The sequence below is a fragment of the Balaenoptera borealis genome, assembly GCF_965194805.1.
Source record: "Balaenoptera borealis genome assembly, chromosome: 19".
NCBI classification, from domain to species: domain Eukaryota; kingdom Metazoa; phylum Chordata; class Mammalia; order Artiodactyla; family Balaenopteridae; genus Balaenoptera; species Balaenoptera borealis.
Window position 1 is genome coordinate 67,782,207 of NC_138878.1, and position 18,062 is coordinate 67,800,268.

The 18,062-nt window shown below is 43.3% G+C and overlaps 2 protein-coding genes across 5 annotated transcripts in view; one reads left to right on the plus strand and one right to left on the minus strand.

Annotated features, from left to right (window-relative positions):
• Positions 1-499: 499 nt before the first annotated feature.
• DUXA (double homeobox A) lies at positions 500-16,742 on the minus strand. 2 transcript variants are annotated; one of them, XM_082367866.1, is made up of 4 exons: positions 16,037-16,742; positions 3,376-3,530; positions 2,174-2,276; positions 500-1,767 (listed from the first exon to the last, which is right to left on the minus strand). In XM_082367866.1, exons 1-4 carry the CDS (start codon positions 16,140-16,142, stop codon positions 1,544-1,546), a joined length of 588 nt encoding a protein of 195 aa, XP_082223992.1. In that variant the 5' UTR covers positions 16,143-16,742; the 3' UTR covers positions 500-1,543. The 2 variants fall into 2 exon arrangements, with proteins under 2 accessions (XP_082223992.1, XP_082223993.1); XM_082367867.1 differs by having other exon boundaries at positions 6,343-16,145.
• Positions 16,743-16,886: 144 nt separating this feature from the next.
• Positions 16,887-18,062, plus strand: part of LOC309617237 (uncharacterized protein) — a 30,032-nt gene continuing 28,856 nt past the window's right edge. Inside the window, exon 1 of one of the 3 annotated variants that reach the window (XM_082369128.1) lies at positions 16,887-17,368. In XM_082369128.1, the coding sequence (XP_082225254.1) occupies positions 17,147-17,368 (222 nt within the window). In that variant the 5' untranslated portion in view covers positions 16,887-17,146. The remainder of the gene's footprint in view (positions 17,369-18,062) is intronic. The other 2 variants (XM_082369127.1, XM_082369126.1) reach the window with 2 other exon arrangements.

The following is an 18,062-nucleotide window of genomic DNA, read 5'->3' on the forward strand; positions in this document are numbered from 1 at the left end:
GTTTGTTTCCACTTCCTTGAGGTGAGTTCTCAGAATTGTGTAAGATGGAGAAGCTTATGTTGTGGCTACAGTCTGGTCATCATGTAGTTAACTTCTTCCTTCTGGTGGGGTTTCAGTATCTACAAAACAGCTTAAAGGATATGGCTCAGAATATGATCTATAGCCTTGAGAAGGAACTAAAGATCCTTGACTTCGTTTAATAGCTGAAGTATTATTTCATCTTGTTTGACTGTTTTCCTTCATTTCTGCATTTTTCTCATTTCTCTGATTTAAATTTATTATTCAGCTAAAGTTTTTCTACAGATAAAAAGCAGGCAGAGGATATGGGGGTGGGGGGAATCTGTCCTGGGAAATCACCATAAGGTCCTGCTCCGTTACAACTCCTCCGACTTCAGAGGCCAATCTCAAGTTCAGGTTGTTAGCTGTACTTCTGACCACCAGGCTATAAATCAGAGTTTCCCACGAACCCCTCTCCTTGGGTCTGATTAATTTGCTACAGTGGAAGCTGGAGTTGACTACACCATGTGGAAGGACTGAGCACTCAGGAGACTCCACTTGTGAGCCAAATTGGGAACAACAGGCTGCTACCTTGAATGCTCCCATCTCAGAGATCTTGTCCCTGGTTTTGTCTTTGGGCTGAAGCTTCTTCAGGTTCTCTTTTTTTCTGGATATGGAGTCTAGATCTTCGGTTTTGAAACCAAGTCTAAGTGGGTAAAACAAAGAGATTTAATGAAAACAATTGATGTCATGCAAGCCTCACCATTGCTCTTCTCATAAGGCAAAGGGGAGGAAGAGGTGGCTTCCTTTAGGCCTAATTCCCAAATCATTGACATTCCATACGATGTCTGGGAAAGTCTATCATATCTCAAGATAAAGCTCAAGATTCTGAATCTTGTACCGAGTCCCTTTATGATCTAGTGATGGGTTTCATATCCTGAAAGTCCCCACGATCCCCTCATTACAAGTATTAGTCTTTCCCTAAAGTGCCATGCCTATATTGCAACTCTTTCCTCTGCCTGGAATTCTCTTTCCACTACTTTCCTTCCTCTCTAAAACACCTATTTTTATTCCATGATGCAGGATAGAGTAATATCTTCTAGGAAGACATTTTTCTTTTTTCTCTTTTTTTTTTTGTCTGCACCGCGTGGTATGCAGGATCTTAGTTCCCCGACCAGGGATCGAACCTGTGCCCCCTGCAGTGGAAGCACAGACACTTAACCACTGAACCGCCAGGGATGTCCCAAGGAAGACATTTTTCTTTCCATAAGACGTAATTAATTGCTGTAGTAGTTTCACAGCTACTACTTTTGGTTTTCAGAGGTTCCAAGTAGAATAAACACAGGTCTATTGTAGGAGCCCCAAAACCAGACTTTAGAAAAGTCACCTAATAGCACTGAACTTTGACCTCCTTCCTGAAGGCATATATTGATACCACTCTACAGATGGATGATTGATTGTTTTGGAAGAGCTGCACCTATGTAGCCCTGTATCCAAACCAGAAATCCCATTTTCCCATCTGTCCTGCTTATGATATCTATGAGAATTAATCCCTGTTGGAGAAGTCATTCCGAGATGTCTCATTATATATGTTCCTACCAATATCAAATTCCTTATCACTTGCCTGGACTCTAGACTCTGGAACCCCAATATCTTCAGCAAGTTGCTCTCTGGAATCAATCCCAGGATAAGGGTTTTCCACGAACGCATTCATGAGAGTTTGTAATTGGGAAGAAGTGTAGCTGGTACGACATCGTCTGTCTCTCATACCTGGAGGAGGTGAAAGATTGAAGGCAGAGGAACATTTGAGATCAGTTTACATATTAAAACAAGGAACCCAAACACATCCCACCATCTAACTTGGAACATGTTGCCTCTCCTTGGGAGGGCCTTGTCCCAGCCTATTCAAGACGGAATGTTCTAGAGGAGAGGCAATATTTGGCTGAGTTGCTGGACTCCAGTGCAAATCAGATAAGCCTCAGAAGGTCCCTGGACCTTGTGGGGAAGAATTTCCAGGGGCCATGTTGAGCCCTTTGCTACCAAAGACCCTGAACAGGAGGCCCTGTAGGAGAAAACATTATTTTCCCACTCAGAGCAGTAGTTGCCTTCACTATAAAAAGGCACTTGGGTACCCAAGAGGCTCTGCTGGGTAGCAGGACTGGAGCAGGCTATTTACCTTGAATATTCTCTTCAGGGTAAACTCGATCTTGTCTTAAGTCTAAGTTCTTCTCGGGTCTTTTCAGGAACCTGTGCCTAGCTCTTCGATTCTGAAACCAGATCTACAAGAGGAAAAGAAAATGAGAGAATTAAGCATGTTTATGTCATCTCAGCCCCATTGCTGCCTTTCTCCAAAGGGAGTGATTCTCAGAATTCCCTGGCAGTCCAGTGGTTAGAACTCTGTGCTTCCACTGCAGGGGGCATGGGTTCAATCCCTGGTTGGGGAACTAAGATCCCATATGCCTCGACGTGGCCAAAAAAAAAAGGGGGGGGGGGTGTGAGTGATTCTTATGAGCCCTAAGCTCAGGATTATTATTACTGATCCCTGTCACATTTGACTAAGTCTTAGATCAAGGCCTGGCATTTAGCATCTTCATGACCTGGTCCCAACATGACTTGCTATAATAATCTTTTTAAGTTAATAAATAGATGCTGCAATTATTATGTATTTAAGAACCCCCTCCAGCCTAAATCTGCAATGGCACACCAGTCCACTACTCCCTGGTCTATTGTATTTCATTGAAAGGGGAAGGTTAACCCGCACATCACCCACAATTCCTCTGGAATCTTACCATGTCGTCAGACACTTGCCTATCTGTGACCACATCGCTTATAATGACTTACTTGGATTTACACCCTGGAATAAGTGTGCCACCACACCACATACCTCCTCTTTTCTGGAGGTGTACCTACATATTTCTTGCCCACTCCTGGGAGCTCCTTCACCCTCAGTATCCACATTCGTGAAGTGAGATTAAGAGCAACATCCTTGGGAGTTCATTCTGAGTGTCAAGTAGGACACGCCACTCAAAGCCCTTTTCACAGGACTTCCCTGGTGGCACAGTGGTTAGGACTCCGCACTCCCAATGCAAGGGGCCCAGGTTCAATCCCTGGTCAGGGAACTAGATCCCACACGCATGCCGCAACTAAGTGTTCACACGCCACAACTAAGGAGCCCGTGAGCCACAATTAAGGAGCCCGCCTGCTGCAACTAAGGAGCCCATGTGCCACAACTAAGACCCGGTGCAACCAAATTAATAAATAATAAATATTTTTTTTTAAAAAAAGCCCTTGTCACACTGGCACATGATATGTGCTCACTGAATGGTTCCCCCCTCCCTTTCTATTTCTCATCTTGGAGATACAGAACTTGTAACTTACCTGGATCCTAGACTCTTCAGTGTTGACTTCCAAAGCAAGTCTTTGTTTGGCAGCATAACCCGGGTAAGGTTTTTTGTTGAATGCATCGATGAGGATTTTCAATTGCTCTTCTGTGAATTTGGTGCGGCTGCGTCTACACTTTGTGGCCACAGCCTCTGTGGAAAGATTAGGAGAGAGGCATTAAATAGGCCATTTTATGTATTCAAACTTCAGGTTCGAGCTTGTCTCTCATTTCCTCTTTTCATTTTGAATCCACGAGAACCCAGAAGGAAAGAACTCTCAATTATAAAGCCCTTAAGCACACAAGGGTGATTCTTGAACTTCTTCAGCTGATCTGAATGCCATGACTAGGGAGTCAAGGTCTTCTGTTTTGAAACAACATGAAAAATTGATGTGTTCTGTTCATATGGATCAAGAACAATATGAGTCAAGAAAATGTAGGCGAGGGGCTTCCCTGGTGGCTCTGTGGTTAGGAACCCACCTGCCAATGCAGGGGACACAGGTTTGAGCCCTAGTCCGGGAAGATCCCACATGCCACGGAGCAACTAAGCCCGTGTGCCACAACTACTGAGCCTGTGCTCTAGAGCCCACGAGCCACAACTACTGAAGCCCGCGTGCCACAACTACTGAAGCCTGCGTGCCTAGAGCCCATGCTCCACAACGAGAGAAGCCACTGCAATGAGAAGCCTGCACACCACAACGAAGAGTAGTCCCCGCTCGCCGCAACTAGAGAAAGCCCGTGCACAGCAACGAAGACCCAACGCAGCCAAAAATAAAATAATAAATGAATTAATTTATTTAAATAAATAAATAAATAAATAAATATCATTAAAAAAATAAAACATAGTATGGGGAGTTCCCATATATTGTACCCCCAGTTTCCCCTATTATTAACATCTTATATCAGTACTGTACATTTGTCACAACTAATGAATCAATATTGATACATTATTAGTAACTAAAGTCCACACTTAGAATTGGGATAGCTATAGCCTCCAAAATCAATGTGAAAGGGTAGTGTTGGATACAGAAAATGACTTACTATATGAAGAAAAATTAAGTTGGGTCACACAATATACAGTATATAAAAATAAATGCCAAAAAATTAAATACATATGAAAGCTAAAAATAGAAAGATAATGTACAAGAAAACCTGTTATATTGAGATAGAAAAAGTTATATACTAAATAAGATACCAAAATGCATAATGGGAAAAATTGCTGGAACTAAAGATATCGTAATTGAAACCTTCAGTTCAAAAAGGTAGAAAACCAGATAAAAGTCAGCAGCTTGCAATGATGGGGGTAAGGTGGGGAGATCAGAACCCTTCTTGAGAGCTGGGTGGAATGTAATTTATTTAAGATTATCTGTAGGGCAATCAGGGTATGATTGTTTAAATTATGTATAGTAAGTAATTGTAACCCTGCAATCCATTTCTTGCCTACATCTACATGACATTTTTCAGAATGCTGTTTGTAGTAACAGCTGAAGCAACTGAATGCCCATTGCTAGGAGAATGGATAAGTAAAATATGGTATATTCCCGTGATAGAATTTTATGCATAAGACCAAAGTAATGAGGAAAAAATGACAGAGAAATAAGATAGATAGGAAGAGCAAGAAAGCTATAAGTCTGGAGAAGAGGAAACAAAACAGAAACAGATGAGGTCCTAGACCTCCCAGGCAGGGCAGATTATATAGGACCTCTTCCAACCATGTGCCTTTGACTCTTAGTATGGTGGGAAGTCACCGAGGGGTTTGGAGTAGATAAAAGACTTGATCTGACAGTTTGATAAGATCACACGGGCTACAGGGTTGAGAACAGATTAAATCAGGGTCAGAATGGAAGCAGAGAGATCAATTCTTGCAATAATCCAGTGACGAGGGCTTCCCTGGTGGCGCAATGGTTAAGAATCCGCCTGCCAATGCAGGGGACACGGGTTCGAGCCCTGGTCTGGGAAGATCCCACATGCCGCGGAGCAACTAAGCCCCTGCACCACAACTACTGAGCCTGAGCTCTAGAGCCCACAAGCCACAACTACTGAGCCCACGTGCCACAACTACTGAAGCCCACACGCCTAGAGCCTGTGCTCTGCAACAAGAGAAGCCACCGCAATGAGAAGCCTGTGCACCGCACCTAAGAGTAGCCCCCACTCGCCGCAACTAGAGAAAGCCCGCGTGCAGCAACAAAGACCCAACGCAGCCGAAAATTAAAAAAATAAAATAAAAAGGTAAATAAAATAAATAGATTTATAAAAAAAATAATCCAATGACGATGGTGGAAACAGTCCAAGAACTGGTCAGAAGATCCCTAAAATATTTCGTTAAAGCCAATAGAATTTTCAGCCTGATTAGATATAGGTTATGAGAGAAAGACAAGGTCAAGGATGTTTCCTAGGTTTTTGGCATGAACAATTGACATTTCTTGTGCAAAGAAAACAATAGGAGGAAGAGTTTGGATCTGAACATCGGGAGTTCAGTTTGGGACATGTTGAGTTTGAGATGCCTGTTACAGACGAGTAAGCAGTTAGGTAGACAAAGCTGGAAGTTCAGGAGAAAAGTTCAGTCTGGAGAGAGAAATCAGGAAGCTACTTGGATTCCAAAGACATTCTGGTCTCAGGACTTTTTGATGCCTCCCTTAGTTTCTTTTAGTGCTTCTCTCTCCTTTTTCTTCTTCCCATCTATTTTTTCCTCCCATCTCCCTCCCCTAAACAATAATTTGTATTGTTTAGTTCTTACATGCCTGCATCTTTCTGAAATTCCCAATGCTTAGATGCACAGAAAACAGCATATTTTCATATTACATGAGAGAAACTGATTTTCCCTTACCCTAGCACAGTTATTTAAAAGTTTGAAAAATGGGACTCCCACAACTTCTAACAAGCCCATTATGTTTTCAGCCCAACCCACGCCCCCCCCCCCCAAACCAAGGAAACCACAACTGCAGTCTGATGTGTGAGGAACTTACTGTATGGAGAATTGTTTTCGGCCATCTTGGAAGGGAGCTCCGAAGCCTGGTTCCACCAAAAGAGAGATAAACAGCCCTGGCGAGGCTGGCTTTATATGATCAGCTGGGCTGGCCCCTCCCACTTACTTAAGCATACACCCACTTAATCTAGGAAGGACTAGATAGGATTTTCTTTTCTTCCCTTGATAGAGATTTAATCATTTATACCAACCTCTACACCTGAACAAGCACACTTTTGAGTACTATTGCATTTACACGTCTTTTTCTCCAATGTTTATTATATACATACATATTCTTTTTGAAATTGCTTTTTCATAGTCTTCACTTATCTTTTGAAGTGGTAGCCTTTTCTTATTAAATTAATAACTGGTACCAGGATTAGGATGAGGCAAGTGAGGCTCTCATTTCCAGGGAGCAATGTTTAAGGGAGGTGCTAAAAATTCTGTGATGAAGGTAGATAATACTTGTGGCACTAATGAACCTATCTACAAAACAGAAACAGACTCATAGGCATAGAGAACAGACTTGTGGTTGCCAAGGGGGAGGGGGGTGGGGGAGGGATGGACTGAGAGTTTGGGGTTGGTAGATGCAAACTCTTACAGTTAGAATGGATAAACAACAAGGTCCTAATGTGTAGCACAGGGAACTATATTGAATAGCCTGTGTTAAACCATCATGGAAAAGAATATAAAGAAAAGAATGGATTTATGTGTAAAACTGAGTCACTTTGTTGTTCAGCAGAGATTGGCACAACCTTGTAAGTCAACTCTACTTCAATTAAAAAAACTAAGTACAAAAAAATAAAATCAATTGTATGAAAAGAAAAACAGGAAAAGGAAAAAGCAAAAAAAGATAAATAATATTTGAATGCAATACTTAAAAAAAATTAATTGCAAAAAGCCCATGTTTACAAAATATAAAAATTATAAATAAAAACAGGATCCCATCCTGCACTGGCAGGAATTATGCATGTGAGGGCATACGTGCAATTGCTTTCCTTTGCAATCTTCTCAAGGTCATTGATCAGTCCTGAGGGAAGTTGACAAGATTGTTCAATTGTTTATAGCTGTCTACCACAGCACTGCAGGATAAAAGAGAAATTTTAATTTATTGCCATATAAGTTTGTGTGATTCAGGAGACGTCAAAGTGTCAGGTGACACTACCAAGGAGGCCCAATACTTTAAGCAGCACCTTTGTTCCACAAGGGCGATGATGCACTTAAGAGATGAAAACATGACCATGGAAACTAATGTAAAGAAGCTGATGAGAATTCCCTGGCGGTCCAGTGGTTAGGACTCTGCGCTTTCACTGCCAGGACCTGGGTTTGATCCCTGGTCAGGGAACTAAGATCCTCAGCAAGCCTCAGCGGTGTGGCCAAGGGAAAAAAACCCAAAAACTGAGTCCCTTATAGAGCCACCTAAGCCATCTAGTAAGTAGAGAAAACCACTTAGAGAGCTAAAGCAATCTCCTTGAGAGGTGTAAGCTAATAACTGCTTCTAGGCATGAGCCTCTGCCATGAATATTTTCTCATAAATTTCCTCTTAACTAACTGTCGTTTACAAGTGTGCAACATTGAGAACCCACTCAGGCACAAACCCCTCCTCGAGATGCCTCCATAAGAATGTAAGCCAATCCCTCATAATAAATCTCTTTCTATCTATATATCTTTCCTGTTTGTTCTGTTTCTCTGAAGACCCCTGATTAACACAGATTTGGGAACCAAGAGTGGTTCTACAGGAAGAGAATTTAAGGATGAGTTTTCTGAATTGGTTCTTGGGTTTCTAGAATTGGCTCTCTAATCACATTAGATTTAAAGATGATGATGGCTCTCTTTCTAGTAGTAAAGAGAGCACAGATAGTAAATACATGGTGTGGGTTGTTTATAGAGATACACAAAATATCTCTGAGGGGATTCAGGATAGAGGAGAACAGGATACTGGCCCTAGATAGTTAAGGTGTATATCAAAGGAATAATTTCAATAAGCCCAGACTCCTGTGTCTTCCCATACGTAGAAATGCACTAAGTTCATTAACTTGAGATGTCTGGTATTTTTTAAAAATTATTTACTTATTTATTTATTTGGCTGCATCGGGTGTTAGTTGCAGTGCTCAGGCTCTTCTCTAGTTGTGGTGAGGGCTCCAGAGCGTGCAGGCTTCGGTGCTCTGCCGCATGTGGGATCTTCCCGAACCAGGGCTCAAACCTGTGTCCCCTGCACTGGCAGGCGGATTCTTAACCACTGCACCACCAGGGAAGCCCCCCACTGGTATTCTTTAATTAGCAGTAATCTTTTGAGCTTCAACTACCTGGATTTTTGTTTTGTTTTGTTTTTCGCAAAAAATTCTACATATCCTGTCTCCTCTGTTACCTCTCAGAACACCTCAGCGCTGAGAGGCTGTATCCCTGACATAAGTCCTCAGTAAATTCTCAGAATAAAATACAATTCCCAACATTTTTTTTAATTTTTGAATTTTATTTTATTTATTTTTTTATACAGCAGGTTCTTATTAGTCATCCATTTTATACACATCCATGTATACATGTCAATCCCAATCGCCCAATTCATCACACCACCACCCCACCCCCTGCCACTTTCCCCCTTTGGTGTCCATACGTTTGTTCTCTACATCTGTGTCTCAATTTCTGCCCTGCAAACCGGTTCATCTGTACCATTTTTCTAGGTTCCACATATATGCGTTAATATACGATATTTGTTTTTCTCTTTCTGACTTACTTCATTCGGTATGACAGTCTCTAGATCCATCCACGTCTCTACAAATGACCCAATTTCGTTCCTTTTTATGGCTGAGTAATATTCCATTGTATATATATACCACATCTTCTTCATCCATTCATCTGTCGATGAGCATTTAGGTTGCTTTCATGACCTGGCTATTGTAAATAGTGCTGCAATGAACATTGGGGTGCATGTGTCTTTTTGCAATTCCCAACTTTTAAGTTGTACTTTTTTTTTCAGTCGACAGTTTTGACTACCAATGAAGTGACCCAGAGCAGACATCTTTCCTGGTTCTCAGGTCTCCCCTTCTTGACTGATGAAGCTAAGTTTTGTTGGGTTGTGTTAAACTCCTCTCTGGAGGCATAGATTATCCTTGAAGCTTAGTTTCAAAAAGAGGTACCTGGGTTATCCTAAGTTGAAAGACTGGGAAGATTTTTGCTCAGTGTAGACATTGAGTGGGTTATCCTAAGTTGAAAGGCTGGGATGATTTTGTTCAGTTTAGACACTGAGTAGGTTATCTTAAGTTGAAAGGCTGGGAAGAATTTGCTGGAAAGTCTCCCTAACCTAAAATCTAATTCATCATCTCTTTAAGGGTTTATCAAGGAAAAATACAAATCTTAAAAGTCTTTTCCACAAATAATAAGTCCTTAGTCATCTGAGCAAGCAAATTTAACTTATTCCAACTGTTATTTATAAACTAGTAAGTTTACATTGTAATACCTGATTCATAGCTAAGTGTTAAAGTGAAGCTATGAGAACTCTAATTTTGCCTGTTTGTATGTCTGTGTACACACCATACATTTGATATGTCTCTACCTCTGGATAATGTTACCAAAATTAAAATTTTTAAAAAGCTCTATTTAATTGACTTAATGGTAAATGCTTACAAATTCAATATTTCTAAATGTAAAAGAAACTGGCCAGAATAAATTTCAGGTTCGTGTGATCTAGGAAATATTCAATATTAAATTAATACCTGGTATCAAATCTAACTTAAGCTTGTTGGTTTAATCAATATAGATGTCTTACTTTTACTGTACCTAGGTTAACTAAAGGTCAATAAGTTCATGTTATTTCTGTTGCAGTTTGTCAGCAAGAAAAAGTTAACTTGGTACGGTGATACTTTCACAAGTTATAAAATAAAGGTAAGTGAGATAAGTGTTTTCAGGTGAACTTTTTAGGAATAATTATGCTTTGGGTATGTCTATCTAAAATAGTTTCTCCAGATTTTTGGTAGCTTGAGTTTTGATACGTTAAGTTAAATGATGGGATTTCAATGAATATCCAGGTCATTTCAAATAAGATAAAATACTGGAACATTAATTGCTAAACAGGTGTAAATTTACCTATTTTTGTCTCCTTACATGAGGGAAACTAAAGATGTTTGAATTTATTAGACATGTCTTGTACCACATTGAGGAAAGAAATTATGCTATGAGAAGATATATTTTCCTAGAGGTTATGGAATAGTCCAATCAAGAAGTGCCCCTCAATCAATTCCAAGACTTGAGCCAGTTTATAAGCTCAGAACATCTTGGATGAAGGGGAGGGAGGGTCCCCTTGAGGAAGCACCACAGTACACTACAGAAAATTTATATTGTTACTCTTTCTCCTGGTCTTCTCCAAAGCGACCTTTTACTAGGGTAAATGTCCATTATGGAAAACGATAGAACCAGACCTTTTAGGGACTACTGGACTCTGGCTCTGAACTGACACTAATTCCAGGAGACCCAAAATGTCCCTAATCTACTAGTTATGGAGTTCAGGTGATCCAGGGAGTATTATCTCAGATCCATCTTATAGTGGGGTCCAGCGGATCCTCAAACATATCCTGTGGTTATTCCCACAGTTCCAGAATGCATAATTAGAACAGACGTACTTAGCAGATGGTAGAATTCCTACATTCCTGACCTGTGGAGTAAGGGCTTTTATGGTGGGAAAGGCCAAGTGGAAGCCATTAGGACTACCTCTACCTAGGAAAATAATTAAAAGACGTACTACTTTCCTGGAGAGATTTCAGAGAGTGCCACCATCAAGGACTTGAAAGATACAGGGGTGGTGATTCCCACCACATCCCTATTCAGCTATCCTATTTAGCCTGTGAAGAAGACAGATGGATCTTGGAAAATGTCAGTGGATTAGCATAAGCTTCACCAGGTGGTGACTCCAACTGCACCTGCTGTACCAGATATGGTTTCATTGCTTGAACAAATGTACGTATCCCCTATATGTGGAATCTAAAAAACAAAACAAGGGACTTCCCTGGTGGCACAGTGGTTGGGAATCTGCCTGCCAATGCAGGGGACACGGGTTCAAGCCCTGGTCCGGGAAGATCCCACATGCCGCAGAGCAAGGAAGCCCGTGAGCCACAACTACTGAACCTGTGCTCTAGAGCCCGCGAGCCACAACTACTGAAGCCCGCACGCCTACAGCCCGTGCTCCGCAACAAGAGAAGCCACTGCAATGAGAAGCCCGCACACCGCAACGGAGAGTAGTCCTCGCTCTCTGCAACTAGAGAAAGCCCACACGCAGCAACAAAGACCCAACGCAGCCACAAAGACCCAACGCAGCCAAAAATAAATAAATAAATTTATTTATTTTTAAAAAAAAACAACCAAGTGAACAAACATAACTAAACAGAAACAAAGTCATAGATACAGAGAACAAACACTTGGTTGCCAGAACATAGAGGGATGGGGTGGGGGAAATGAGTGAAATAGGTGAGGGAGGTTAAGAGGTATAAACTTCCAGTTACAAAATAAATGAGTCATATCATTTTGGTTTCTGTGGTTTTTTAAATTTATTTTTGGCTGCGTTGGGTCTTCGTTGCTGTGCACGGGCTTTCTCTAGTTGCAGCGAGCAGGGGCTACTCTTCATTTTGGTGCGTGTGCTTCTCATTGAGGTGGCTCCTCTTGTTGGGAGCACGGGCTCTAGGCGCGTGGGCTTCAGTAGTTGTGGCACGTGGGCTCAGTAGTTGTGGCTCGCGGGCTCTAGAGTGCAGGCTCAGTAGTTGTGGCGCACGAGCCTAGTTGCTCCGCGGCATGTGGGATCTTCCCGGACCAGGGCTCGAACCCGTGTCCCCTGCATTGGCAGGTGGATTCTCAACCACTGCGCCACCACGGAAGTCCCATCATTTTGGTTTTGTGCCATAAGCACAAAAAAATTTTTTTCAGTTCAAAAACTCAATTGCAGTGCTTAAAATTATACATATAATTTTTCAAGATTGTGAACCAGGGTTCCACTATACCTTATTGAAACGTCTATAGTGTGTCTGCTTTGTACTAGACATTGTTTTAAATTTTTGGTATACAGTAGTGAACAAAACAAAGAGCCTTGACCTCCTGAACATCAAGAGAGGGAGACAGAAAATAAACAATAATTATAATAAACAAGCAAAGTATATATCAGAAGTTAATTGGTGCTATGACAAAGAAAATGATAAGGAAGAGAACAGTAAGGTGGACGTGGGTGCCAGAGTTGGGGGTATCGGTTTGCAATTTTTATTAGGATAATCAGGGAAGAGCTTATGGAGAAGGTGATACATGACCAAAGTCAATAAGAAGGTGAAAGTGTGAGCCCTGCGGAGATGGGAGGGGGCAGGGAATGTCCTGGCATAGGATTTAAAGCAAGCGTGTATCCAGCCAGTGCATGGAGCAGGAAACTAATGTGGAGTAAAGCAGAAAGGTGTAAAAGACTGTGAGGACTTTGACTTTGACTCTGGGACGATGAGGCCATTGCATTTGGATTTTGTATAGAAGAAGACATACTCCAAACTTATGTTGCGTATTACTTTTCTATTGCTATGTAGACGCTATCATAAATGTATGGCTTAAAACAACACACACCAAGTATTTCACATTTTTAGTGGATTAGGAGTTTGGTCATGGCTTAACTGAGTTGCCTGCCTCAAGATCTTACAAAGTTGTGCTCCAGTTGTCAGTCAGGACTGAAGTCTCAACAGAGACTCGACTGAGGAACAAGATGCTTCAAAACTCATTCAGTTTATTGCTAGAATTTATTTTCTTGTGGTTGTAGGACCGAAGGCTTTAGTTTCTTGTTGTCTGTCGATGAAGGTCACCCTCAGCTTCTAAAAACTGCCTGCAGTTCCTTATTATGTGAGCCTGCCAACATGGTTGCTTGCTTCATCAAGACTGCAAGGGATAGAGAGAGTCCAGCAAGATGGGCCTTACCCTGTACACATAATCACGCATAACCTATCACCTTTGGTATATTCTATATGTCTAGAAGCAAGTTACAGGTCTGGCCCACAATCAAGGAGAGAGGTCATACAAAGGCTAGAACACCAATAGGCAGCAATTATGAGGCCCACACTGGTCATCCTAGAGTCTATCTTCCACACATTTTTAAGAGGCTCACTCAGGTTACTGCAAGAACAGACCATAGTGGAGTGAGAAGGTGGAGAAAACTCCCACCTCATCTCGCTCTGCCACCCCCCCCCCATACTTTTTGTTTGTAAATGATTTCAAAATTACAGGAAAATTTTAAGAATAGCACAAAGAAACTCTGTATGCCCTTAAAATAGATTTATTAACTAACATTTTGTCACATTTGCTTTATCGTTCTCATTCTCTTTCTCCCTCCCATTATCCATCAATTTATATTTTTCTGAACCTTTTGAGAGCTTTACACTTAATGTCTCTTTCTTCCTAAATATTTGTTTGTATTTTCTGAGAAGAAAGACATTATCTTACACAACCAGAAGAAATTTCCAATATCAGAGAATTTAGCATTAAATCAATAGATACATATGATTCACATTACATTCATCATATGTAATCCACCATATGTAATAGGATCCATCATAACAATGGATCAATACTGGATTTGATCTGATCAGGCAGAAGCATGTCTTCATCTGGAGATTAAGTCTGGTTTTAGGTAGTATGTATGGGTGCCAAGTTGACAAGGAGTGGAATGTGATGGCTTGTTTTATGTGTAAACTGGACTAGGCTATACTATTCAGTTATTGGATCAAACATTAATCTAGGGTGTTGCTGTGAAGGTATTTTGTAGATGTGCTCAACATCTACAATCAGTTGACTTTAAGCAAAGGATTCTATTTTGATTAAGTGGTTGGGCCTTATCCAATCAGTTGAAAGGCCTTAAGAGGAAAAGTAAGGTTTCCCTGAGGAAGAAGTTCAGCCTCAAGACAGCAGCATTAGTTCTGGCTACAGAGTTTCCAGCCTGTCCTCTACCCTATGGATTTTGGACTTGCCAGTCCCCACAATTGCATAAATCAATTCCTTGAAATAAATCTCATATATACATAATGTATTTTATTTATATATTGCATGTACATATATATACACACATAAATATTTATAAATATGTATATTCTACTAGCTCTCTGCAGAACTGACTCATATCATACACTCTTCATTCCTTTGACCTAATTAACATCTTGTCACTATTCTTCTCTCTCATCTTAAAAAAAATTAAATCCCTTAAGGGCATTTCCTGCACTCTCTGATTCCATTTCTCAATGTGTATGCACACTCAAATCATGAAAAGTGCATTTTACTCTTTCAGCTCCACAGTTATGAAAAAAAATCATCAATGGTGACTTCTAAGATTCCCTAATATACCTCTGGGTGGACATTAGAAGCTCTAACATGAGTTTGTTGGTTTCCTGTCATCAACCACTTAATGAAGTCAGGCTGGTCCAGTGTTCATGCTCTGATCATTTTCTTCTCCAGTCTACACTCATTCCCTTGACGGTCTCATCTAGTCATGACTTGAAATAACAGTGTAAACTAACAACTCTCAAATTTATATATCCAGGCTTGAACTCTCTCCTAATGTTCAGTCATAGGTTGAAATGATTAAGTGACACATACTTTGTTTTGTGGTCTCATAAACATTTCAAATTGACCATGCTTAAAACTGGAGTCTTGAGTTTCCCTCCAAGTCTCCTCCACATGTGGCTTCCCCATCCCAGGGGATGGAAAATCCATTCTTCAGGTGATCTAGGCCAACTACATATGAAGGAGGCTCTGGGCCAAAGAAGACTCAGGAGGGTGCAGTAGACAAGTGTGCTGTGTATCAAGATGGGACTTCTGGTTTCCTCCTCAGGAGAATTTTTTTTTTTTTAATTACAGATTCTATTTTTTTTTGGGGGGGGGCTGTGTTGGGTCTTCGTTTCTGTGTGAGGGCTTTCTCTAGTTGTGGCGAGTGGGGGCCACTCTTCATCGCGGTGCACGGGCCTCTCACTATCGCGGTCTCTCTTGTTGTGGAGCAAGGGCTCCAGACGCGCAGGCTCAGTAGTTGTGGCTCAAGGGCCCAGTTGCTCCGCAGCATGTGGGATCTTCCCAGAGCAGGGCTCGAACCCATGTCCCCTGCATTGGCAGGCAGATTCTCAACCACTGCGCCACCAGGGAAGCCCAGGAGAATTTTTAAGCTACCTTTTTTTTTTTTTAAAGACTTTTAAAAATATTTATTTATTTATTTATTTTATTTTATTTTGGCTGCGCCAGGTCTTAGTTGCGGCATGTAGACTCTTAGTTGCAGCATGCATGCAAGATCTAGTTCCCTGACCAGGGACTGAACCCTGGCCCCCTGCATTGGGAGCATGGAGTCTTACCCACTGGGTAAGTGGGTCCAGTCTTACTCACTGGACCACCAGGGAAGTCCCTAAGCTACTTTTAAAAAATCTGTTCCCCTAGAATGCTACCAAATCAAACTCGGGTTTATTTACTCCATGAACAGCAAAGCCATTCTGTCACTGGGTTGTGGTGAAGGAAAGTATAGCGTTTATTGCAGGGTGCCAAGCAAGGAGAACAGGCAGTTCATGCTCAAAAGACCTGAACACCCTAATGGCTTCAGGAAAGGGTTTTTAAAGACTGTTAGGGGAGAGGGTCTTAGGATGCAAGATCAGCTCATGGACAATTTTCTGATCGGTTGGTGGTGAGGTAGCAGGGTGGTGATTCAGGAATCTCACCATCAGTCTTCTGATTCCAACCAGCCTGGCTTCTGATGTGTTTGAGGTCAGCAGTTTCCACCTGGTGGGAGTCTGGGTTCTGTAAAAACAACTTAAGAACATGCATCAGACATTGTTAACTGTTTTCCTTAAGGAGAACTATGGTCTTGTGACCCCATCCCACAGGTTGACTTATTGCTTTAGTTATTATACCCTTTTCTCCTTGAATGCCTCTTCTTTGTTCCCATTGCTGCCCCTTAAATGATTAACTGTTTGAGCCCACTCTTTGGAACTGAGGGAGGCCTAGTCCGCTAAAGGTTTTTCCACAGACAAGAAGGGGGGACGCAGAGAGGCTTGGGGGTGTGTGGGAGGAGGCTCCACAGGGTCCTGCTAGGTTTCAAGAAGAGGCTCTTGGGGATTCCCTGGCAGTCCAGTGGTTAGGACTCCGTGCTTTCACTTCTGTGGATCCCGGTTGGGTCCCTGTTTGGGGACCTAAAAAAAAGAAGAGGATCTGGGAAGGCATAAGGGGGGGAAGGGGGGAAATCACTCTGCGGGCTGCAAGCCTACGTCACAGCCCTACACCCTTTGCACCGCCCTTGGCGACTGTCCCAGCATTCCAAGCCTCAGTTTCCCTGGGGCACAGCATGGACGCTCTCGCCCCCACTGCCTGGTCCTCCCCACTTGAACCCACTGTTAAGGAACAGATCTGGACCGGCGCTCAGTTCCTCCTGTGGCTCTTAGGTGGAGGAAGACCCTCCCCCTCCCCCCCTCCGCCCCACTCCCTCCCCTCCCCCCAGTTAAGGCGCTGCTCACGTCTGCGTATCTAGGGGAGACTACATTACCCAGAGGCGTGCATTGTGCGGCCGAGGAGGGCGCTGGCCAATGACGGCCAGTCGTAGGGGCGTTTCCTGCGGCGCACGTACGTGGGCGGGACTTCCGGTTTCTCTCAGAGGACGCCATTTGCCTCAGCGTTTCGCTCCTGGCTGGCTTTTAGGTGCCGAGAGCTCGGCTGCGCGGCTACTTAGGCCTTTCGTGGGGACTGAGCAGGGAAGGGGGATGGGACTCCCTTTCGTGCCTTGGAACGGGCCGTGACTCCCTAAACGGGCGTGTGCACTGGTCGCCCGCCGGGCCATGGCCTCTCCGGGCTTTCAGCACCCGCCCTTCGTCCCCGCAGTTCCCGAGGGCGGCGCCCGGTCTGGTGTGCCTTTTTCTCGGAGAGCGGCGGTCAGCCGAGGTCGCCCGGCCAAGGCGGGGCGGAGGCGAGGAGCAGCAGGCCGCCCGGCGCTCGCCTCTCCCAGCGTGGCTGGAACGCAGGACCCCATCATGGCGGCGGCGCCGACCCACCAGACGCAGGTGAGTGGATGCTGGTTGCGGAGCTGCTTCTCTCCGAGGGCGGAGACGGTTCCGGAAGGAAGGCAGCCCCTGGGTTTGTCTTCGTGGTCGTGTTCTCTGGCGTGTGGAACTGCTTTGCTACTTAATTTATTCTCGGTCCTAAAAGCTGTTGGGTCTCTGACACATGCTCAGTAAGTTGTGGAAAAATGAATGATGCATCCTTCAGGGGCTTCCGTCATAGTATATCCCGAACTCCGCCATGTGCTGCAGGGATGTACCCTGCCCTCACCGCACCCCCCCCCCCCCACTCCCGCCTTTCTCCAACCGGTGGCCTTGGGAAATGGAGGGAGAGATAAGCGCATGGACAAAGCCAAGGTATGTTGGTTGTTTCACAAGGCCCCTGAGGGCCTGTGAGGTTGCCACGGTGCCTCCTAGATGCTAAGACGTGTCTTGGGAGGGCGAGGTCCTGTAGTCTGTTGCCGAATGTTCCACTCACCTTCAGCCAGGTCAGACGTTGTGACCAGTCTCATGACCAAAGCCTGTGTTATCTTTAGCCATTTGTGCTCTCTGGTCCTGAAGTATTCCTGGCGTAGGGCTAAGTGCTGTCAGGGTTCAGGAAGGAAGCGGCTAATGGTTCACTGTGGAACCTCCCCGGAGTCTGGGAGACCCAGGAGGGTGTGAGGAGCTGGTCCAGGTCCTGCCATTACCCAGGTAG

What these genes read in the sequence shown, in the direction of transcription:
- DUXA (XM_082367866.1), bottom strand. Translation starts at nt 16,142, where the DNA reads ATGCATGTTCTTAAGTTGTTTTTACAGAACCCAGACTCCCACCAGGTG. An exon ending in CTGAAGAGTCTAGGATCCAG is followed by an intron (nt 2,277 to 3,375) that starts GTAAGTTACAAG and finishes TTCCTCTTGTAG; the next exon opens with ATCTGGTTTCAGAATCGAAG. An exon ending in CCCTGAAGAGAATATTCAAG is followed by an intron (nt 1,768 to 2,173) that starts GTAAATAGCCTG and finishes CACCTCCTCCAG; the next exon opens with GTATGAGAGACAGACGATGT.